This window comes from Tetrao urogallus (assembly GCF_951394365.1).
Source record: "Tetrao urogallus genome assembly, chromosome: Z".
Classification (NCBI taxonomy): Eukaryota; Metazoa; Chordata; class Aves; order Galliformes; family Phasianidae; genus Tetrao; species Tetrao urogallus.
Genome location: NC_136816.1, coordinates 11774615 through 11796660, shown reverse-complemented (window position 1 = coordinate 11796660; position 22046 = coordinate 11774615). Strand labels below are relative to the sequence as shown.

Genomic DNA, 22046 nt, shown 5'->3' with positions numbered 1-22046 from the left:
GAGGTGCCCAAAACTGAACACAGTACTCAAGGTGAGGCCTCACCAATGCTGAACACAGGGGTGGGATTACTTTCTTAGTCCTGCTCACCACACCATTCCTGATACAAACCAGGATGCCACTGGTCTTCTTGGCTCATATTCAGCCAACTGTCCATCATTACAACAAGGTCCCTTTCTGTCAGGCAGCTTTCCAGCTACTCCTCCTTTAGTCATGCAATACTCGCCTCTGGGAACAAAGTATTCTGGTGCTCTATCTGTGCACTTCCTGTTTTAAAAGTTATTTCTACGTCAATTAACAACAGCCTGCTTCCATACAAAAGCAGTGTGTGTCCATAGGTACTGGTCACCCAGCATTCAACTAAAAAGATATCATTTAAACCTCCCAGTGTTAGGAGAATTTGGCACAGGAAATTTCTCATCTGCTCAGCTTCTCATCTCAGAAAAAGAGCTTTACATGTTTTGTAACATTTTTAATAGAGGCTGCTGGACAGAAAACATGGAACAGCTCATGTAACAGCTGGCTAGTCAATTACACTTTCAATTAATGTTTCCTTTGATAAGCTGATAGAGATTTAAGAATCCATTAAATGTGATGAAATGAACTTGTTAATTTTTCAACAAATTATTTCAGGCTTTCCTGTGAGATATACAAAGATGCTTAAACACACTGACATTTCTAATATAGTAAATATGAAGAGCGTTAATAATTATGCCCTCCATACACAAATTTTCATCTCACTGCCATATTCCTGTAATTAGGAGTGGCACATTTTAACCATGAATGGGTATCTACCTTGACTTCACATTCTATGAAAAGTTAACACGAATAAAAAAGTAAGGAAATCATCCTTCCCCATGATTTACTCTAGTTTGTAACATACAGATGCTGTATACCACATACCTTCCAAGCTAGGATTTATGATAAAGGAGGCAACAGCAACAATGCAAGTTAAACTATTTTACAAATATAAAATATATTTAAAGGAAAACAGATGAAGGCAGCATAAGTTTAATGGTAGAGTTTAGAAGGAAAAATGAAAAAAGAGACAAGAATTTGAAACCAAGACTGAATTTATCTCATGTTAACACTTTGGAGGCCTCACTTTAAGTGAATGTTCTCTCTGACAAGTGTTCAGTCCAAAATGTAATTTTCATTACCATATGACTGCATACCATCTCTGTAGAACTGAACTGAAAATAGAAGTGACAGAATTTTTTGCATTTGTTAGTTTGTTTTCTAAAAGTGACAGAATTTAAAAAAAAATACTGTATTCTATTAGTTACTAATGAAAAAATCTAATAAGTGAGAGTAAATAATTCAAGACTTGATTTAGGGAAACTGAAGAATAAAATTCATATTATTATCTACATATTAACTGTTGACAATGCCAGAGGAATAGAGAAAAAAAACTATAAAATGAAACTGTTCATTTTTGTCAGAAAAGGCATTTTAGCACACAACTGAGAAAAATCAAGAGACACATTATTCAGATCCTGTATTTTAAAATACTGAAAGTTTTTGCCATAGTATAGTGAAATCTGTCTATGAAGAACAGTCCTAAAACACAGGAATTCCCTTCACCAAGCATAATATAAAAGGTGGTAGTCTACATTCTACATGCAGAAAATTATGAAATACCGGCATCTGAAAATATACCCGTCCTCATAAACATCTATGATCATGCTTTGAGATAAATACTAAAAAAACCCGAAAATTTAGAGAGGTATACAATTACAAAGAGTGACAATAACAAAGAGGAGAAAATCACCTCCGTCACCCTGCTGGCCATGCTTCTTTAGATGCAGCCCAAAGCACAGTTGGCTTTCTGTGCTGCAGGTACCTTATGCTGGTTTACATCCAATTTTTCATCCACCACTATCCCCAAGTACTTCTCCACAGGGCTGCTCTCCATCATCATCCCTAAGTCTATATTCATACTAAGGAATTTCCCAACACAGGTACAGGACTTTGCACTTAGCCTGTTAAACTTTGCCTGTTAAACTTCATGACGTTCACTCTTAAACTTGTCCAGATCCCTTTGGATGGCATCCCTTCCTTCTAAAATATCAACTGTTCCGGTCAGTTTGGTGTCATCTGCAAAACTGCAGAGTACTAGTGCCAAGACAGGCCCCTGCAGGACACCACTCATCACCTGTCTCCACTTGGATGCTGAGATCTTGATTACCCTCTTTGAATGCACCCAATTCAGCCAAATCCTTATCAACTGGACAGTCCATCCCCAATGTCTCTCCAATTTAGAGGCAAGAATGTTGTGTGGGACCATATCAAAGCCTTTATATGTAACACGTTGCTTTTTGATTAAACACATTTGCTAATATGCTAATTATACATCACAGGTTGAATAAACTGCCATGCAAATTTCTATTCACCTTTGTAGCATCAGAAATCTACATAACGTATAATGTGTTATTTTCATTGAAGTTCATATTTTCTTTTAAACCATTTCAGAAGCAGCTAATATAACAGCAAGAGTCAAATGTAACTGATTGGTAACAGGTAGCCCTTTATTTGCATGGAGAACACTTCTAAAAATGACATATGCACCCTGAACAAATAGCAATGGGATCCTTCTCTTACCCTGGAACACGACACCCCTTGAAATAACTCTGACATACATTGTCCCTGAATCTACAATATGAACAGGCTAGAACTATTCTGCAAATTATAACACTATGAGAATTAGAAACATAATGATTAGTCACACTCATCTGCTTCTCAGTGGCCCACATCACAAGTGTCCCTGCTGCCTTTGCTGAGTCAGGTATTGAATGGATGGATGCAGTCAAGAAAGAGAGTTAATTATCCTTTCATGTCACAGCTGAGGGTGTTTGACTCATTGCTGTCCTTACTTACGCTTTTTATAGCACTTCTGTCTCCAAAATGATCTATTGTATTGCAAAGGTCTTACACTCATGCTAAGTTACAGAGCTCTTTTCTCATATCTTCCATATTATCACCAAAGCTTCCTCTTCAAATTCAGTATCCAACTGATGAATCATATGAAATGTCAGGCTCAAACAGAACGTAGGTTCAGATTCCTACATTATCTGAATGACTGGATCATAAATGAGGCATTTTATCTATGTAATTGAGATCCTACATTATATAAGACAGCATAAGCCCAGGTATCTTAACCAACAACTGTAACTTTGCATTACAGTTTTTTTCATTTGATAGAGTTAGTAGCTGTCACTCTTTTGTGAGCAAAGGTTCACAAAAATTACATTATACTTTTGAGCAAAAAGCTACAAACTATTTGAAAACATGCTCTTCAAAAAATAAGTTAACACAAACTCATCCTAACTGCATTTGATTATGTCAGTTATGAAAGCATTTATTTACTCAGGAAACCCAAAGGCATTTGTATTCAAATTCTCATGTCAGAGTGAGACTGTAGTCTGATACTGGCTGTGTCTGAGCCCTGGGCAACATTTTATTTTTCACCAGATTAGACAAATAAGCATGTACCACTATATACTTTATTTTCAATACTTTCCCTCTTGTTTTCAGCAATGTGTTCTGCATCTTGTTGCCTCTATACAAGTCAGTGAGTATTTAAGTCTGATGAGAAAGACATCTTTCACAGAGCCTCTGCTCTGCAAACCTTACTTTCTTTCTTACTTACTTACTTTCTGCTATAAAGTAATCTAGCAGAAAGGAGAAACATTCCTGGCTTCTGTGGGTTAGAGAAAAGACAACACAGTTCTCTATGCTACATTCAGTTCCCACTCTTCAAATTTAAATGTTTGCCTGAACAGAGAATGTTACTAGGTCAATCTGACCATAAAATACTCAAAAAAGGAACAGCATTTTCTAGATTGACTGACAATTTTCATCAATCAAATGTAAATCAAGCACTGACAACTTTCCTCAAAATGCTGCTGTGTGCACAAGTAGACCGTAAGAGCTTTGGTGGAGATGTTAACCTTAATCAATTAAAAATCTTTAAAACTTGCCCAGGAAAACAGACATTCTTTCAGATTCAGAGGAGACAAAAGCAAAGCCCAATCATCATTTTACAGTCTTCCTTAGTTTCAGATTTTTTTAAGCACTCTGTAAGCTGGATACTTTTCTTGTTACAGCTGTGAATTCATCATGAAGCAGATACATTTTTTCATGGGCAAGGAGTTTACAAAACCCCTTACAGCACATCTGCATACAAGTAGTAAAACAAGTATATTATATGTGTATAATATTACACAGATGTACTCAAAATAAAAATCCTTTAATGAGGTTTCAGAGACAAAGCATTTTTTAGTCAAGGATATGAGGAATAACAAGTATGCTGCATTTGTAATATATGTAGAATGTTTTATCAGGAGGCTTAAGTTCTCCACTTAAAGATGCAAATCCATGTGCAATCTTTTCAGAGAATTAAAACAGTTTAACACATCAATTAATACTGTAAGTAAGGATTTTTGACAGCTACAAAACTGATCACATGTTCCTCATAAATTAAAGGCTTTGTTCAGTCTTTTCCTTCTTCCCCTCTCTCCAGTATACCAGGAAATCTTTCACTGCAAATGCAACAATGCATATACACTGAATATATCCTTGCTCCTCTCAATATTCTCTTGAACTCTCCCCAAGTCCTGATGAAATATGTTTAGTAGAAAGTGAAATGCATAGCTCAAAAGCAGTAAAACCTTCAGTGAGGCAGCTTAAAGTACAAAGTCTTAAGATCTGTGTCAGCCTTGACTTTGCATAACGGCAGGTGCAGCAAAATGCAATGTACTGGTTGGCACTGTCAAGGAGTACATGAAATACGCCTGGAGACGAGGAAAAAAGCAGTCTAGAGACCGCAGACAAAACAGCAGAGACATGAAGAGGTGGCAGAGACTCACGAAAACAGGTAGCATAGGCGTAAAAGGATGGGAGGAAGGGATGGAGAGGCAGACAGTTATTTTTCAGCTGAGAATTAGGCACAATATAAACAAAGAGGAAGAATGCAGTTCAAGAATTCAAGCCATTTCATGGCCTTTGTCCCTTCCATAACTCAGGATGGGTGGGATGATGGACACATTAAGAGGAAATTCATCTTCTCCTCTCTTTAGAATCACTTTTATATGCCAAATATGCAGAGTTTCAGTCTTTTTTTTTTCCACACTATTACCCTCACTTACACTGCTACATTGATTTCATTACAATGGATGAATTTCTAACTCTTAGCACTAACAATGATGGCAGGAGATAAGGGAAGGAGATGTAAAATCTGAGAAAATAATGTATCCAACTGTCCATGATGTCACTGTTTCACAACTGAAGATTGATGTCCCAAGTGAACTTCAAAGAAGAATAAATTACAGAAGAGAAGCTGCTATTTTGAAAATGCTAAGACTTTAACAAAGATACCATACTTACATAGTCTGCTAAAAACAAACAAAAAAAGTATGATAGTTTAAGAGCTTACGAATTTTTCTCCATTTAAACATATGGAGTATAGCTGCTGGTTACTTCAGCATCTTCAGTGACATCTGGAACAAGGGAAAATGAGCAACTCATGTCCTGAGTATGTCCTGGTAAAGGTTAGCATCTTTTATATCTATGTGAAGCTTCATCATATGTTAGCTCCTCCATAGTGCATGAAACTGTAAATATGCACTCAGCTTTGCAGAAGTCCAGCTATATATCTGCTTGATGAAAACTAATTTCAAATTTAAAACACAGAACAGGCCCCCTGGAAGTTACCTTGGAACAGTCAACATGCAGGATTGCGTATGGTACGGATTTAATAACAGCAAAGTACTGAAGCAATTGTATCCTTATAAAACAACTTAACTCAAAAGTCACTTTCATTTAAACAGAATTAGCAGTTCTGCCTGAGGTTTGGGTATTATTAAGAAGAAAAAACCCTAACATTTTGTTCTTGTCCAGTATCTGTACTCCACAGTATCTGGACAATTAGAGTTGCTGGGATATTCAACACTTTTGTAAGTAACTTAACCTGTACTTTAATAAAGGTGACACAACTTTAGCAGAGTGCAAGAATATGTGAATTCCCTTGCCATCTCAGTGAAGTATGCGATCTCTAAAATGACTACAACTGCACAACTCCCATATTACACATTCCTGACAGATGTAATCACCTGCTCTGCTATGAAAAATATCTGACGTGTGTAACATCTCTGCTACCTCATTAGCAAAGCAGATTTCCATCAGTAAATGTTCACTTCTTCAAATAATACTTGCATTATTTGAAAATCTGGAAATTAACTTACTAGTATGAATCACACTCCCAGTAACAATGCCACGTCAGTATCTTTAATCAGAGCAGGGACCTCTAATCTCAAATTCAAAGACTTTCAAAAGTAAATGCAATCTGTCCCTCCAAATAAGGATTATCAAATTTGGTAATTTACTTGGTAATTAACTGTAAACCACCAAGGCAACTAACATATCACAATTATTTTTCTTACAGATATCTGAGGAAAATTTGCTGTTGTTAATTGGTTGCTGTTACCCCTTCTTCCCCCAGTAACAGAATCAGTAGCACCTCAGCATGGAGGTGCCACCTCCAGAAAGACTGAGATGCAGAGCTCCAGACTCCCATCTGAATTTGAAATTACAAGCTTCAGCATTCTTCCCTGGTATAGGTGATGTGAGAAGTCAAACAGTCAATAATATAAACACGTATAGAGATAAATTAGTAACAATATAACAATCACAATAGATGACAATGAAAAAAAAGTAGAATTACTTACATGTATCTTTCTTATACAGTTTCTGCTCTTTCCTATAACAATAAATCAAATAAGTGCCAAAACATGAAACAAGAACATTCTAGTTTTCCTGCTATCAATACGATGCTTTTTTATAATTAAAATGTTAATGTTTGACTGTAAGAAGCTGTACTACCATCAAAATAAATTTAATCATTTTTCATTTAACAATTTCTGTCTCAACTTCTGGGGAAGAAAGAAAACCAAAATACAGAATGAACTACTAATCGACAAATATGACCAATCAGTGCAAGAATACCACAAATACAGCTTCTGAGTGCAACACATTTTTCATGTAGCTTGCAATCGTGAAAAACAATGCACCTCCAAAACAGTAATGAACAACTGGGGACACTTATCAGCGCACAAAGCTTCTCTTTTGCCTGGAGGAATTTACTTGAACAGGTGGGCTGGGCAAGGCATCCAAAGGACAGCTGTTACCTTTTTTTTTTATCTAGAATAACCCACATTGAGAAAAGGTCTCTAAGAACATTTGCACTGTATTCAGACATAATGCTTTGCAGCTTCCTTAGCACATTTTTCTAATGACAAGTCTGCATATAACAGAACAGTAATTGCATCCAAAGGGTGCTATATGCCTGTGCTATGTCTTAATCTGTGAAAGGCAGTAAGGAAGGCAGTGGACAAGTTGTTTTTACACAGAAGCAATTTGTCAGAACAGATTTACACCTTACATTAGCAATGCCATGGAATAAAATAATGAACTATGATACTGAGATATGATATGCGGGCCCGGGTGAAACTAATGTGGTACAACACAGCAAAGTGCAAGGTTCTGCACTTGGGCCAGAGGAATCCCAGGCATCAGTACAGGCTGGAAGGAGCGGTCCTTGAGAGCAGCCCTGAGGAGAGGGACCTGGGGGTCTTGATAGATGAAAAGCCTAACATGAGCCAGCAGTGTGCTCTTGCAGCTAGGAAGGCAAATGGTATCCTGGACTCCATCAGAAGAGGGGTGGCCAGCAGGGACAGGGAGGTGATTGTCCCCCTCCACTCTGCCCTTGTGAGGCCCCATCTGAAGTACTGGGTCCAAGTATGGAGCCCCCAGTACAAGAAAGACAGGGAGCTGTTGGAGAGGGACCAGAGGAGAGCCACAAAGATGATCAGGGGACTGGAGCACCTCCCCTACAAAAACAGGCTGAGGGAGCTGGGCTTGTTCAGCCTGGAGAAAAGAAGGCTGCGGGGTGACCTCATTGCAGCCTTTCAGTACCTAAAGGGAGCCTGCAAACAGGAGGGGAATCAACTCTTTGAAAGGGTAGATGAATGCAGGACAAGGGGAAATGGTTTTAAGTTGAGGGAGGGAACATTTAGGTTGGATGTCAGGGGGAAGTTCTTTACTCATAGTAAAGAGTGGTGAGGTGCTGGAACAGGCTGCCCAGAGAGGCTGTGGATGCCTCGTCCCTGGAGGTGTTCAAGGCCAGGTTGGATGGGGTCCTGGGCAGCCTGGTCTGGTATTAAATGGGAAGGTTGGCAGCCCTGCCTGTGGCAGGAGGGTTGGAGATTCATGATTCTTGGGGTCCCAATCCAGGCCATTCTGTGATTCTGTGAGAACGGCATCTGTTTAATGATTGCAACAAGTTCAAGTGGAAAAGCATCATCTAACAATGATTTGATAATACTTTTTTTTTTCCTGTGCGTTCAAGCCAAGTAAGCTATGACATGACCAATTTTCTTCAAACAGCTCTCTGTACAACTGAGTTGCCCAGAACATGAATTGGATTATTAGCAGTGCAAAAAGCCTCTTTAATCCATAAACATCTGTTCGATGATGCATTTGTTTTTTTTATTTACAGAAAATAGCTCACTTGCTGTTTTCATACTTGATTTGCTTTTTTTTTCCTGCTGCAAATTCCACTACTTGTACCATCCATTTATACAAAGCATTCTCAATATATATGTCACATCTTGCCTTTCACATAAAAATCCATGAGAATATTACAAACTATATAAACTGTGAGACTATTAGTTTCTAGATGATCCACTCTTCAGATACTTTTTGCTGTTTAGCAATTTCATTTGCATAACTGTTTTCTCTTGTTGTAACCATTTAGTGTCTTGGTGTTGCCTTTACAAGCCTCTCCCTCCTTGTTCCTTTATTAAGATGCACATAACATCTACCTTCTTTTTAAAAAAGCTTCAGTATTAACTTTATTAATGCATTCTCTGATCTCAGCGATCATTAGCCACAGATAAAGATTTGTAAAACTAAATGCACTGTAAATTCATTTCTATGCTTTCACTGAGTTAACTGCAGCTGAGTTGCTACCTGTTTACTCGTGACAAACTCATAACTATCTATAAGAATAATTCATAATGAGTAGCACTACAGACCAATAGATGTATTAAATTTGCCATAGCTTGCTCCCATGCCCTTTACAAATTAACTTAAAAGATGACTGTACTTCACATTTCCTGGAACCCTGAGCATTTTCTTCTATTCTATTATAGCACTGAATACATTGAAAAAAAAAGACAAAAGACATCTCTTATTTCTGGGCACCATGCTCTGGCTGTCCCTGCTGGAGCAATGGCTGGGACAGATGGGTTCAGAGGTCCCTGCCAACCTCAGCCATCCATCCGTGACCACAACTGACACAAAGGTAAAGGCAGAAAACATTGTTAAGTAAGAGGGGTATTTAGCACTTTAATGACTCGGTGTAAGCAGAAGATCTTAAATACAAAGCCTGCCTTGCATGTAATGATGGAAGATGAATTACTTGAGGGTTTCAGTCCAGGGGTAATTTGACAGCATCTGTCAGGAGGTCAGTTAAGAATGGATTTGAGAAGGCAATTCCAAGGAGCAATATCCAGGCCAAAAGCAATACTGCAGTACTGAAGCAAAAACAGAAACCTGGATGCCATAATCATGAGTTAATAAATCTTAGCTATACTACAGAGCAACAATAATCAACTCCAGTTTAAGCAAAAGTAAAGCAGCATTGATTGAAATCTATGTCAAAACAGCCTCCCACATTGCAGGCCCAAGCTAGTAGAAAGTCGACAAGGTCTGCAAGCAGGATAAAGTGAGGAATCCGAGGACGCAGACAAGATTATTTACCATGCCGTCCCAATTTTAGATTCTCAGCCAGACATCTAATAGAGCATGTTAAAAAACAAACAGATAAACAACAGTGCAGACTTGGATGGAATGGTGCTTTGAAGATGAAGGTGCAATACTTGTCAAAGAATGTCACAGAATAACACATTAACACCTTTCACATAAAAAGGGCAAATGGGAAGAAAATATGAAGAGAAGCCCTGGGACATCTTCAGACTAGCAGGACAAAAGTGCCAAATTTTTCAATGAAACAGAAAAATGGATACACAAGGAGAAATAGAACAACCAAAGGGGAAGGATTTCAGGGAGACCAGGATAGACTAACTGTTAATGCAGCAGTCATAAAGGAGAATGGATACTGACTCTTGACTAGGAAGAGCTTGGAGTACAAAACACAGTGCATATGCATGTATTGGCAAGGAAGAATCTTTTCTTAGTTTTCTAGAAAAAAAAGGAAACTAAAAGTGTTAAAAGATTTTCCTCAAATCCAGCCAGCACTTGCAAACAGATGTTAGTAAGGGTTCGGGAACAGAACAGTACCTGCCAGAACAGTTTGTTCTGAACCATTTTCCATAAGCTACTTTTAACTTAAGGTTTGCTTTTGAACGAAGGCTTGCCACCAGGACTGACCTCAGGTTCAATGCCCTTGAATAGCACTTTCTAGTGACTCGTTCTTATGGACAATGTCTGTCATAACACTGGCAATAGGACCATTTCACTTACCACCTGAAACTGCAACATACTGGAACAAAATGAACATGGAACCACATCATACATTTCAAAACATTTGCTTCCACAAGTTTTAAATTACCAAGGGGAAAATTTACCCAGTAGAAAATGCAAATTAAACTACTCTTTAAAGCTTACTCATGTTGGTAAATACTAAAGTTTAATCCAAATGGTTAAACAAAGTCTTTTACAAAGAGTCTAGCTTCCTTCAAACCTACTGATTTTAAGACAGGGCTTTTTTCCCCTACAAAAGTGCATTTCAGCTAAACTGTCTTCGTACCAACTGGATTAAAGCTCCACTGTTTACAAAATCATGCAAGTATCTGAGTTAGCTCATTTCGGCAGTAAGAGTCAACTTTACTTGTGTTCACTATATTGATATCTATGCCTGTGATTGTTCTAACTAAAACCATTTTCCTAATGCTTCAGACATTTAACTGATTAAAAAATTCTTCCCAGTGCAAGACTTTGTTTTCAGCCATATACAAAATGTGGAAATTCATATATGCAATGATTTAGCGAGCGGTAGTGAAGCTGAGTGGTGCGGTCAACACGCTTGAAGGAAGGGATGCCATGCAGAGGGACCTTGAGAGGCTGGAAAGGTGGGCCCGGGTGAACCAGATGAGGTTCAACACAGCAAAGTGCACAGTTTTGCACTTGGGCCAGAGGAATCCCAGGCATCAGTACAGGCTGGAAAGAGCGGTCCTTGAAAGCAGCCCTGAGGAGAGGGACCTGGGGGTCTTGATAGATGAAAAAATATGAGCCAGCAGTGTGCTCTTGCGGCTCAGAGGGCAAACGGTATCCTGGGCTCCATCAGAAGAGGGGTGGCCAGCAGGGACAGGGAGGTGATTGTCCCCCTCTACTCTGCCCATGTGAGGCCCCATCTGGAGTACTGTGTCCAAGTATGGAGCCCGCAGTACAAAAAAGACAGGGAGCTGTTGGAGAGGGACCAGGGGAGGCCACAAAGATGATCAGGGGACTGGAGCACCTCCCCTACAAAAACAGGCTGAGGGAGCTGGGCTTGTTCAGCCTGGAGAAAAGGAGGCTACAGGGTGACCTCATTGCAGCCTTTCAGTACCTAAAGGGAGCCTACAAACAGGAGGGGAATCAACTCTTTGAAAGGGTTGATATGTGTAGGATGAGGGGAAATGGTTTTAAGTTGAGGGAAGGGAGATTTAGGTCGGACATCAGGGGGAAATTCTTTACCCAGAGAGCGGTGAAGTGTTGGAACAGGCTGCCCAGAGAGGTTGTGGATGCCCCGTCCCTGGAGGTGTTCAAGGCCAGGTTGGATGGGGGCCTGGGCAGCCTTAGCATTAAACGTGGAGATTGGTGGCCCTGCATGTTGCAGGGGGGTTGGAGATTCATGATCCTTGAGGTCCCTTCCAACCCTGGCCATTCTGTGATCCTGTGTTTTACACGATTAGCACATTTACCTAACACTGTACCTAACACTATCACTGTACCTAACAGTATTACTGCATATTGTTATCACTGTACTCCATAAAACTTTAAAAGTAAAGAAAGAGGCCACTTTTTTGTTTGGACTAACTCAAAATTCTTTACAACTGTTTTTAGATGAATGAGCAGAAATGATTTCTACTGTAATGAAGCACTCCTTAGTCAAAATATTTCTAGGTGATTGTCAACCAGATAAGGATACTAAAACATTTTTGGTAAGTTATTCTGTTAAAAACAAAGTTAGAACAGTACTCTACTTCTCAGGTGTTTTATTGTCCTGTTCACAATATCAAAATAGAAGCACTACTAAAAAACTGTGAGTGATTTAGCTGAGTTTGGACATAGCTGTGGTGACAGCCAAAATAGACTAGAAAGAGGGAAGTGAAGCATTACAGATAAAAGAAATATGCACATTTTGTATGTCCTATTTTTGTAGACTGATGGCAGAGAGATAAGTACATATACTAGTATATATTCTTCATATTTATTTTTTATAATTTTAAAACAGAGAGAGAGGAAAAATATGGAAAGCAAGAAAATTCTTCCAAGTCTTGCAGTACAACCAACTGATCATGTCCACTGACATAAAGATGCAGTAGATTATCTTTACTAAATTTTTATTACTCTTTCTTCAAATATATTTTAGAACAGAGACCTAGCTCACATCACCTTGATGTAATAATATTATATCCAATATCCAAATATTCAATATCCAAGTGCAAAACTGCCCCCCAAGTCACTCAGCTACTGGTACAACTCTTACAAGGTATCTGCATAGAGTCAGAAAGAAAAGCTTTTTCTCTTCTACTACTTCTTGATCACTTCAAGCTGTGTATTTCACACGAAAATTTTTCTTTCCTATCTGTACTTTGTTTCTACAAATTGCCCTGCTTTCCATGCATTATAAAAATAAAAGATGAGATGAACCCTGATGAAATACAAGATCACAGTTCCTATGGTTTTAGTCAGAAAGAACTTCTAAAAAACTTAATCCATTTAATCTCTCCCAGCTAACAAATGTGAGTTATTAGAAAAAAAATGCAGACAAAGAGTGAAATTACAAAGTAAAAAAAACACAACCAAAATTAATATTTTAGATCATCCACTATATATGAGAAAAGAAAGCTACTGCTTGTAAAGTAGCAATTTTATACAAAGGAGAATATTGAAACCGCTTAAATTATTATTAAATACTTCAGGGCCCTCTAGTGGTAAAATCTCTGGGAAGCGAGGCTACCAAAGCACAATGAAGGAATATTTTATTTTTACCACTCTCATGTAATTACAAACATTTAGACCAGAGAGACACTTTCTAAATATCTGGGGGTAGTTACCATAAAGGAAAAAAAACCAACGAACTAATATCTGCTCGCAAATATCTGCTCTACTGGGAGATGTTTTTCATTTGTAATAGAAATGACCAGTTACTTATTAACACTTTCACCAGCATGCAATTAAAAGAAAACACACCACTGCTTTCTAAAATCTGCATCAGAACTACCTCAGCATACAATTAAAATAGTTTCTGAAAAATCAACTTGCTTTGTCCATGACAAAACTCTGCGTTACTGCAGATTCCACAACTCAATACACAATGCTTGGAACAACCAAAAAAAGATTTTTAATCTTCATCATGATACATTTCTAAGTATTTGGGATGTATTCCTGTATTTGCAAAAAAGAAAGAATGTTATTAATGTGACAGAAAAGCACACCTGCTGGTAACTATAAAATATTTATTCCTTCCAGACCTGATAGGAAGAATACTTTCCTTGTCTGCTCAAGACTTAACAAACCATTGCACTGCATGAACAGACACTGACATTGCTTGTTCAGTACATCTATAGTCAAGCACAGATCTTTTCAACTTCTTATGATTTTGCAAGTGCTCACATGTCACTGAATTGTGCCGGATATGACACTTTCACAGGACATATTTTCTTTTGATCCCCAACAAGGATTTCCAAGTGCATTTCCAGGTATTCAGTTCTTTTCCTTTCTTGCTTCTAGAACACTCAAGCCCTTGAAAGACTGACAGCTGAATACAGAAACATTTGTGCAAGTTCCATGAAATTAGACTGTACATCCATGACACCACCCAACTTCTGTTTTTCCCTGAAGAAGGAGACAAAGGATTACACTAGCAGGTGGAAAAGGAACACCTACAGAGCACACTGATTAAATCAATCAGCTGTCTGGGCCATTAGAGGAAGATACATGATGATGACAAGGGGTGAATTTAAGTGAGGTAGTCAAGGTAGAGTGTTGAAAATTTGTCAGGTTACTATCGATGTGGCAGTGATGCATTTGTCTATTTTTACTATATAGGAAATGACATTTCTGCCTTCCCCCCAGGTACAAAATTGCACCTATGTAATACATTCATTTTTCTTTGGCTTTCTTTAGCTCCAATTTTATTAACACGTAGGAGGAAACATATCCTTTCTGGTGACTTCATTCAAAACAGAAATGCCAAACTCTAAGTGGGTTCTATATAAACCAGAGTTCTGTGGAAGAGGGGAGGGAAGGAAAAGAAGGGAAAAGGAGAGAAGTTCGGAGAAATCATTTATTCACTTAATCTATCATCCTACAAATTATTTCCTCTTCTGGCTTTATGCCACAGTAAAATTAATAATGAAAATGTGAAACAACTTTACCTTTGACACCAAGAGTATTCAAAATACAGATGGATGATCAGTCATCATACCGTTCAAGTCTGGATTCAAATTAAAGATAGTGTAATAGCACAGACAAAATAAAATAGTTGCAGTTGCAAACTTTTTCTTGTAAGGTTCTACTTTAGTAGAAAAATTGTTCCATGCCATTTAGAGATCTTAATACTATGACAAACAAGTACTACTGACATAGGGAAACTATTTTCAGATCCCAAAGATAGGTATGTCAGCTCTGAAATAAATCCAACAAAACATGCAATTAAGAATTAAGGATCAAAATGATGTAAACAAAAACAACAAATGTTTAGGCATGCTAACCTTTCACAGGCTCAGTCAAAACACATGAATTGCACTCTAAATGCAAGTGAAGAATGAGTACTCAGCAGCAAACCACAGCCATTTTTAAGAGGGTCTTTGCAGACTACACATCAATGCTTGCCTCTGTACCTGAACCTCATCAATAGCTTAGCTGTAACTAAAAACAAAACCAACAACAGAAAATCAAATACCACAACAAAATCACCACAGAACATACCTCATGGAGGTTATACTGTTGATGAGCTTTTCAGATTGATCTGACAAGCTGGATGGAAGTATTAGTTCAACTGGCTGCAGGCGTAAAAGCCGACTCTCTAATTCTAAGCGAGAAGCACAATCCTGAAAACTGTCAAAAACAACTTCTCCTGTAGTTGGTTGGACTGCCTGTCAAATAAAATAATATATAAACATTTGGGAGTTAAACTTTCAGGTAGCATTTTAGCAAAGCCAGAAAGAAAACTGATGGTATATATTAAAAAAATTACATAGCATCCCCACATTTAAAGAAAGTGACAGATCAAAAATGCAATTATCTTCTTCAAATCCATAACATGACAGCGAGTTCAAAAGACTATGCAGCTTTGTCTTGGCAAACCATAATGATACCTTAAAAATGTAGATATGTCATTGATATCCTAAGTCTACTATTGCTCGAATTTTACTACTATCAAGGACTATGCAAAAATGCACAGAAATGGGAGCCCATGGAAAATACATGGAATTCAGTTCAGCTTAGCAACTAGCTGCCACTTAATCCATACTTTCATTGTTCTCTCCCAGCTGCAGTGGGACATTCAAATGCAAACACAATCATAATAATCTTTTCCTGTGTTTAGTTAAAACGGCTATGTTTTCAAGAGACATGGCAGCAAAAACAGTATTAGGAATATCCAGCTATCAATTCCAAGTCTTTTCTGTAGTTTTTAGGCATTAAACTACCAAACACAGATATCTCACCTATGCTGAACTTTGTTACAAAACAGAGCCTGAAATACAGAACAGTTATGACTGTAAGATGACAACAACCCACTTCTAAGAAAAACAGTAAACAAATGCCTAGAATACTGATTTCTCAGGGATACTTACCATAACACCTACAACAATGTCACCTTTCTTTTTCTGTTTTGCATTTTCTCCATTTTCACAAATACAGAGGAGGTAGTTATCAGGGATATCTGCAGTTACCTCTTCAACATCTACAGAATCATCTAACTTCAGCAGAGGGTTCACATGTAGCAAACATTAAAAAAAAACAACAACACAGTAGAGACTTTTGTGGATTATATGTAGGTCTTCCTAGATTTAAGTCCTTCTCAACTACAATTTTCATTCTATTGCCAGACTGTCTATTTCACTTTTATTAGTATTACTCCTTCACTATAGTGAATTTGAGATGACTATCAACATGAGGACTGGTCAGTGGTCATTTTTATATTATATATACAGTTACATGATGCAGATTTCATCAGTTTATGAAAGAGCTATCCACAGCTATGTCTGCAGGCCTCCCCATCCAATCAAGAGCAGTTATATCTATAGCTAGATGCCACACATGGGCTGTTACCCACTTGTCACCTTCATGTCTGCAAAACACATGTACTTCACAGAAAGAACAAAACGCACTAACACGAAATAGCTGAAGAGCTAGCAATACTCCAAGTTAAACAAAAATGTACACCTTAGAAGGAGCACTAGACTCATTTCGTTCAAAATGTGTTGCATATCAGTCACCCAGCCTGGTTCATATTCCTGATTCTGCCTTTCTCGTTTTGCCAATCATTGTAAGAGTTTGTATGTACATAAGAACATTTCCAGCAAACTCCTAGGACTATGTTATCTGCTTCCCCGAACTTAAATGTCACAGGGGCATTAATCTAACAATCTTTCTAGCTCTTTTATGTAGTAAACACTAATGTTTGTTCTTCAATTTCTCAACAACCGAGATAAAGAAGAGCACAAGAAAAATAAAGGAAAAAAAATAAGAAAACAAGGTGCCTGGGAAAAAGCTGTTTTCATATCTTTTTTTGCACCTTCTTTATATTCTCAGGATTTAACTTGCTAGCTTTTTTTTAAAAAGTCCATTGATTTTAGTACTTTCTTTTCATTTAAATTATTGACACTAGTCAATTCTTCCTTCACACTCTTCTGAACTACCAATACTGTAACTTCTCCATTTGTTCAAACACCTAACTGAAAACAAGACCTTCAGACACTAAAGACTTGGGAAGATCACATAGGAAATAACTACAGGAAACAAAAACTTAACTGTTTTACAATAAGCCTAAATCCCTGAGGAGATTAAATTCTTTATAAAGCCTGGATGATGTTTTACCACAACAAAAAAAAAAAATATCAGTTTTATTTTATTATTTATTTTATTATTTAATTTTATTTCCTGTCAGCTACTAACTACTTATGCTACACTCTGGTGATAAAGTGATATTGTAGAGTCTCATACACCAACTATTAGAGTCTGAATATGAATTCAGTTGAAAAGGATATCTTCTCCAATAAGTGTAGACTTCGTATAGAGAGCAGTCAGTTTCCGGCTGAAGAGAGAGCTTTTACTGTCTCCAGCAGCCTTCAGTGCTGCAGTTTCCATTTGTTTTATTACTCCAACCTACAGGCATACAGAAAAGAAACAACATTAGCTCTCATTATAATTTTTTTTAAAACACTTTCTGTGATCTTTTAAGATACGCAAATGGAAAATGCATCATTAAAGCTGAACAGGAAGAGCAGAGGCTAGCATCAGTCCTGCTAATGAGCCCAGGAACACATATCTTTTCCTCATGCACTGTCTACTTTTAACTACTGTCTCAACTTCTGCCCCTGTGCTTCCTGTCCTGTTCTGAAACAAATTAGTTAGAGTTCAGCACTTGCAAGAGAATGGCTGTTCCAATTAATTTGGACGAGTCCTTTTCTGATAATCAGTAAAAAAGAGGAATCAAAAAGAAAGCCATAGAGTTATGGAGAAGAGGTCAGTAACAGGGAAGAACGGGAAAAAAAAAAAAAAAAGACTAGAATGAGAAAAACAGGATGCGAGGAATTAAAAAGGAGAGTGTATACATATCCCTCTTCACCAAATGCAAAGGCTGGATTAAAAAAAATAACTAAAATAACTGTTCTAGAAAACATTGAGCTACTTTTTTGTTAGAACAGCAGAGAAAGCTCGAACCTATTTGAATTCCACAGCATTCACTAGAAAAAAGGAAATGCAACAACGGGCAAGTTAGCCGTTCTACTTGCAGAAACAAGAGATAATGAATTTCCTACTTCTCAGTTCAAACAAGATTCCTGTATGGTCAGTGCAAGTTATTTCAATACTATCCTGTTCTGTATAGTATGTAATTAAAAGCCTGAGATGACCTTATGTCCTTTTGCTACAAGTCGTCGCACATGGACAAACAGTCTGTGAGTTGGTATACTGGCTGTCATGAAATTATGATCTTGATGACAGTAAATGTTTAGCTCTTTAGCTGCAATCTGCAAAGTACAAGAAAAAGAGTCAGATAGTATTCAAGTCAGCTTTGCTAGCTGCAGTTACAACAGAACTTCCATAAACACAAACATCAAAATGCACTACAGGAGTTCATTTCTTTGACAACACCAATCTCCACTATCAAAATGGCAACAACAAGAAAAAGCCCAGTGTTGCAGGCTGTCTCCACCATCCTCTGTCCTCACATATCATATCAAAGGCTTCAGCATCACTGACTTCATATGTCAGATTATCATATTGCAACTCGGCATGTGTGGATGCAACATCTGAATATGCTTCAGAACTGAACACATGTAGTATCTGTTATTTTCCACAGAGCTACTTTTCTTGCATCTAAGATCTTGCCTGCACCTAGGCAGTATCCATTCATCTACCTGACACCGTTTGGTTTGCTGTCTTCAAAACTGAAATAGTAGATTTTGATCTGTGCCACGAGAGTGAATTCACCTCTAAAACTGTTTCAACTTTAAGTCTGTCAAGTTATTGTAGCACCTCAGTGTCTCTTTAGTTCTTAAAACTGAGGATAGCAAGCACTATAAGATCTATACTATGATTATGGTAAAAGATGTATGAATAATGGTTTATTTAAATTATGTATGCAAAGACTTTTCATCTTGTTTTCAAGTATTAAAAACAGCCATAAAACTAATGTCCACGAGAAGCCTCCTTCTGGAAATGCCCATAGACTTAAGACACTAACTCAATGCAGGTATCCTTCCATAATTCTGTAAAAAACAAAATTACCTCTGCATCTTCTCCAAAGAAGCGATATTTGTATCCACACTCCACACACAAAATAGCATCTTTATATCGTTTCTTCATTTCTATGAATTGAAGTTCCAGTGGAGTGTAAATGGTTTTGGTTCTCTTATTGAGATTTATGTCTGAAGTGGTTTCATAGTTTCTAAAAGATGCAGAAAACTGAGTAAGATCACAGTGTGGCTCCTCCTGTAAATAAGGTATGGAAAAGTTAAGAATCATCAAAAAAGATTTATCACTCCAATTTACATATGAGAAACTGCAGCGCAGAGATAAAGATGTTCCCCAAGTCTATGTTAAATCAAAAAACAAGCCAATTCAGTACAAATCTCAGATTGCTTTCTGAAGCACCAAAACCATATTTCTTCTTCAATCTGCACCAAGCAAGTCTAGGAAATATCACAGATATACTCTTATACAAAAAAAAATAGATTTTTTTTTGTGCAGTTTCTAAAAACCTTAACAGTTAAGACTTCGAGCCCACTTTCTCTCCTGTTCAGCATTTCTACTGACATTATGCAGCCTATGCCAGCTGAGCAACTTCAGCTCTATAACTTTGTTTTGTTCTGTTTTGTAAGAGAAATGATGGATTCAGCCTTTTATAAGTACAGTGAACAATATCAATAAGGTGAGTTTCACTTACAGCAAAGTTCCTTCCAAATTACATAAAAATATCAAGTATTAATAAAATTTGCTAGGAAAAAGAATGCTAACACAACTCCCACGCACATATTTTAACAGCAAACAATTTCACCAAATGATGAATGAGATTGTGCTGTGAGTTTCTGTATCTGCAAATAAACTCAGTAAACTTCAATTTCTAACAACTGTTTTATCTAAATGACAAGGAATAAAGTCAACTGGATGCTCAAGAGCAATGGTAGCTCAGAAGAAAGGTAGTGCAAATCATATACACTGGGTCATGGGAAGGTACAAAGAACATACCCACAGAATAATGGGGAAAAAAAGGAATACTTAACTGTACATCTGTGAATTGCAAAATTCCCAGAACTGCACACAGTCAAGGGATGACAGATTTGAGTTGCAGACAACATAGCTCAGCTTAAACAAACACAAAGTGCACCTAGAACTCAGATGATCACAGGAACTTAGATGTCTCTATTATAATCCTCAGCTTTCCATTGTAGTTTCTGTTGTGATCCGCAGTCCTCAGCTGTCTTTGATCCTACCACAACCACAGCAATATTACTACCTCATTCAATAGAGAAATTGTTTTAGGAAAGCTGTGAAAACGGGCCACTAAAAAAAACTATGGAAAGTGAGAACACATGTGGAAGATGATTTGTTGAGCTGGTTAAGTTAGCAGCTCAGGGAATCTGGAGGGAAAAGGCTATCGGTTGTAACTCCAAGAGGAAAAAAAAAAAAGCAGGACAAGTATCTAAGATGAACCATTCCAAGGAAGCAAGGAGAAAACCCTTCCCCATCTTACACGCCTGGCTATGCATAATGCAAAGAAAGATGATAGAAATGCTTCGTTCAGAAGATCATGAGTCCTTGCTGTCCAGTAAGTATTCTAAGTAATAATCAATCGCTATTTTCTTTTCCTTTGCATATACCTTGCTTGCATCTCTCTCTGCATGTGATTAAAGCTGCCCTCGCTTGTAATCTGAGAAGGAAGAGCTAAATCTCATGTACAACCATCAACTGAATCAGGTGCTGTTTGACTAAAAGCACACAAGGATATGAATATGCACTGGCAACACTGCTACAAAAAGCATGCCAGTGTTAGTGCACTAGAAGCCAACTCTGGAGTGGACAGACAGCAATCCTGCAACAGCTGATATGTGGAAAATTAATATACTGTTTTCAAAGATAAAGAGAAACCCGATTCTGCAGAAACATCCATCTTATGTTTATGTTCAGTGCTTGATGGAAGGAGAGCTCCACTGCCCTTGCTCACCAAACAGACACCTTTACTGCAGTTACTGTAGCACATAAATTTCTAACTGTGAGTCTGTGCCAGGCACATACGGCCTCTAATGTTACCAAAGAGAAAAATCATAATGATAAAAAGAAAAATATCTTCCCTGCATGTTTCACACACATGCGTATGCAAAATACATTTTTATAGGTCTGGCATTTATAATTGCTTCCCGCTTAACTACAGTATGTATATATTAAACTCATAGACAAACCAGAAATTAAAAACTCCCAGACAAACAAGTGTTTGAGAAAGAGGAATGGAGAAGAGCTTTTCTGTAGTCTCCATGTGACCACAGCTGCATAATCTCAAACCATCATCAGAGCAGCAATTCTGTGCCACAAGCTGTTTGTTTTACTCTTGTTTTTGTTCTTCTGTTCACGCAACCCTGAACAACAGTTTAAGACAGGGAAGGTAAAATCACTACAAAAGCTTCCATACAGCTTCTTTCCTTCTAAAGAGCCAGATGTAAAGCCCTGTTAAGGAATAGTTGAGGTCCCAGTAAAACAACTAAACAGTGAGCAGTGATAAGCCTTTTAGAACATCAATACTTCATGTCAGCAAGGTGGCCCCTAAAACCAAGCGACCAACATATCAGACACACAAAGTTTTCTTCCTCTGAAAAATGTTTGCTCAACTCCCTCATAATTAAAGGAAAAGCAAGCTACTATTACACTCTTACTGTTACGTACTGTGGCTATTAGAGCAAGTTCTTAGGAGAACTATCTGTATTTTCCACACATGAAAAGAAACATGATCATATTTAGTAGTTCGAGAAATATCCAACTGAATTAAACTACATTTTAGCAAAAATTCTAAATAACATTTTGCAAAGAAGCCTGATGG

At 37.6% G+C, this 22046-nt stretch overlaps 1 protein-coding gene across 1 annotated transcript in view; it reads right to left on the bottom strand.

Annotated features, from left to right (window-relative positions):
- The window catches only part of MSH3 (mutS homolog 3), a gene marked incomplete at both ends in the record, with an annotated part of 110524 nt that overhangs the window by 85576 nt on the left and 2902 nt on the right, over window positions 1–22046 (bottom strand). The window contains 5 exons of the mRNA XM_079548616.1: window positions 15215–15381; window positions 16084–16229; window positions 17500–17617; window positions 18367–18483; window positions 19244–19447. Coding sequence (XP_079404742.1) covers window positions 15215–15381; window positions 16084–16229; window positions 17500–17617; window positions 18367–18483; window positions 19244–19447 — 752 coding nt within the window. The remainder of the gene's footprint in view (window positions 1–15214; window positions 15382–16083; window positions 16230–17499; window positions 17618–18366; window positions 18484–19243; window positions 19448–22046) is intronic.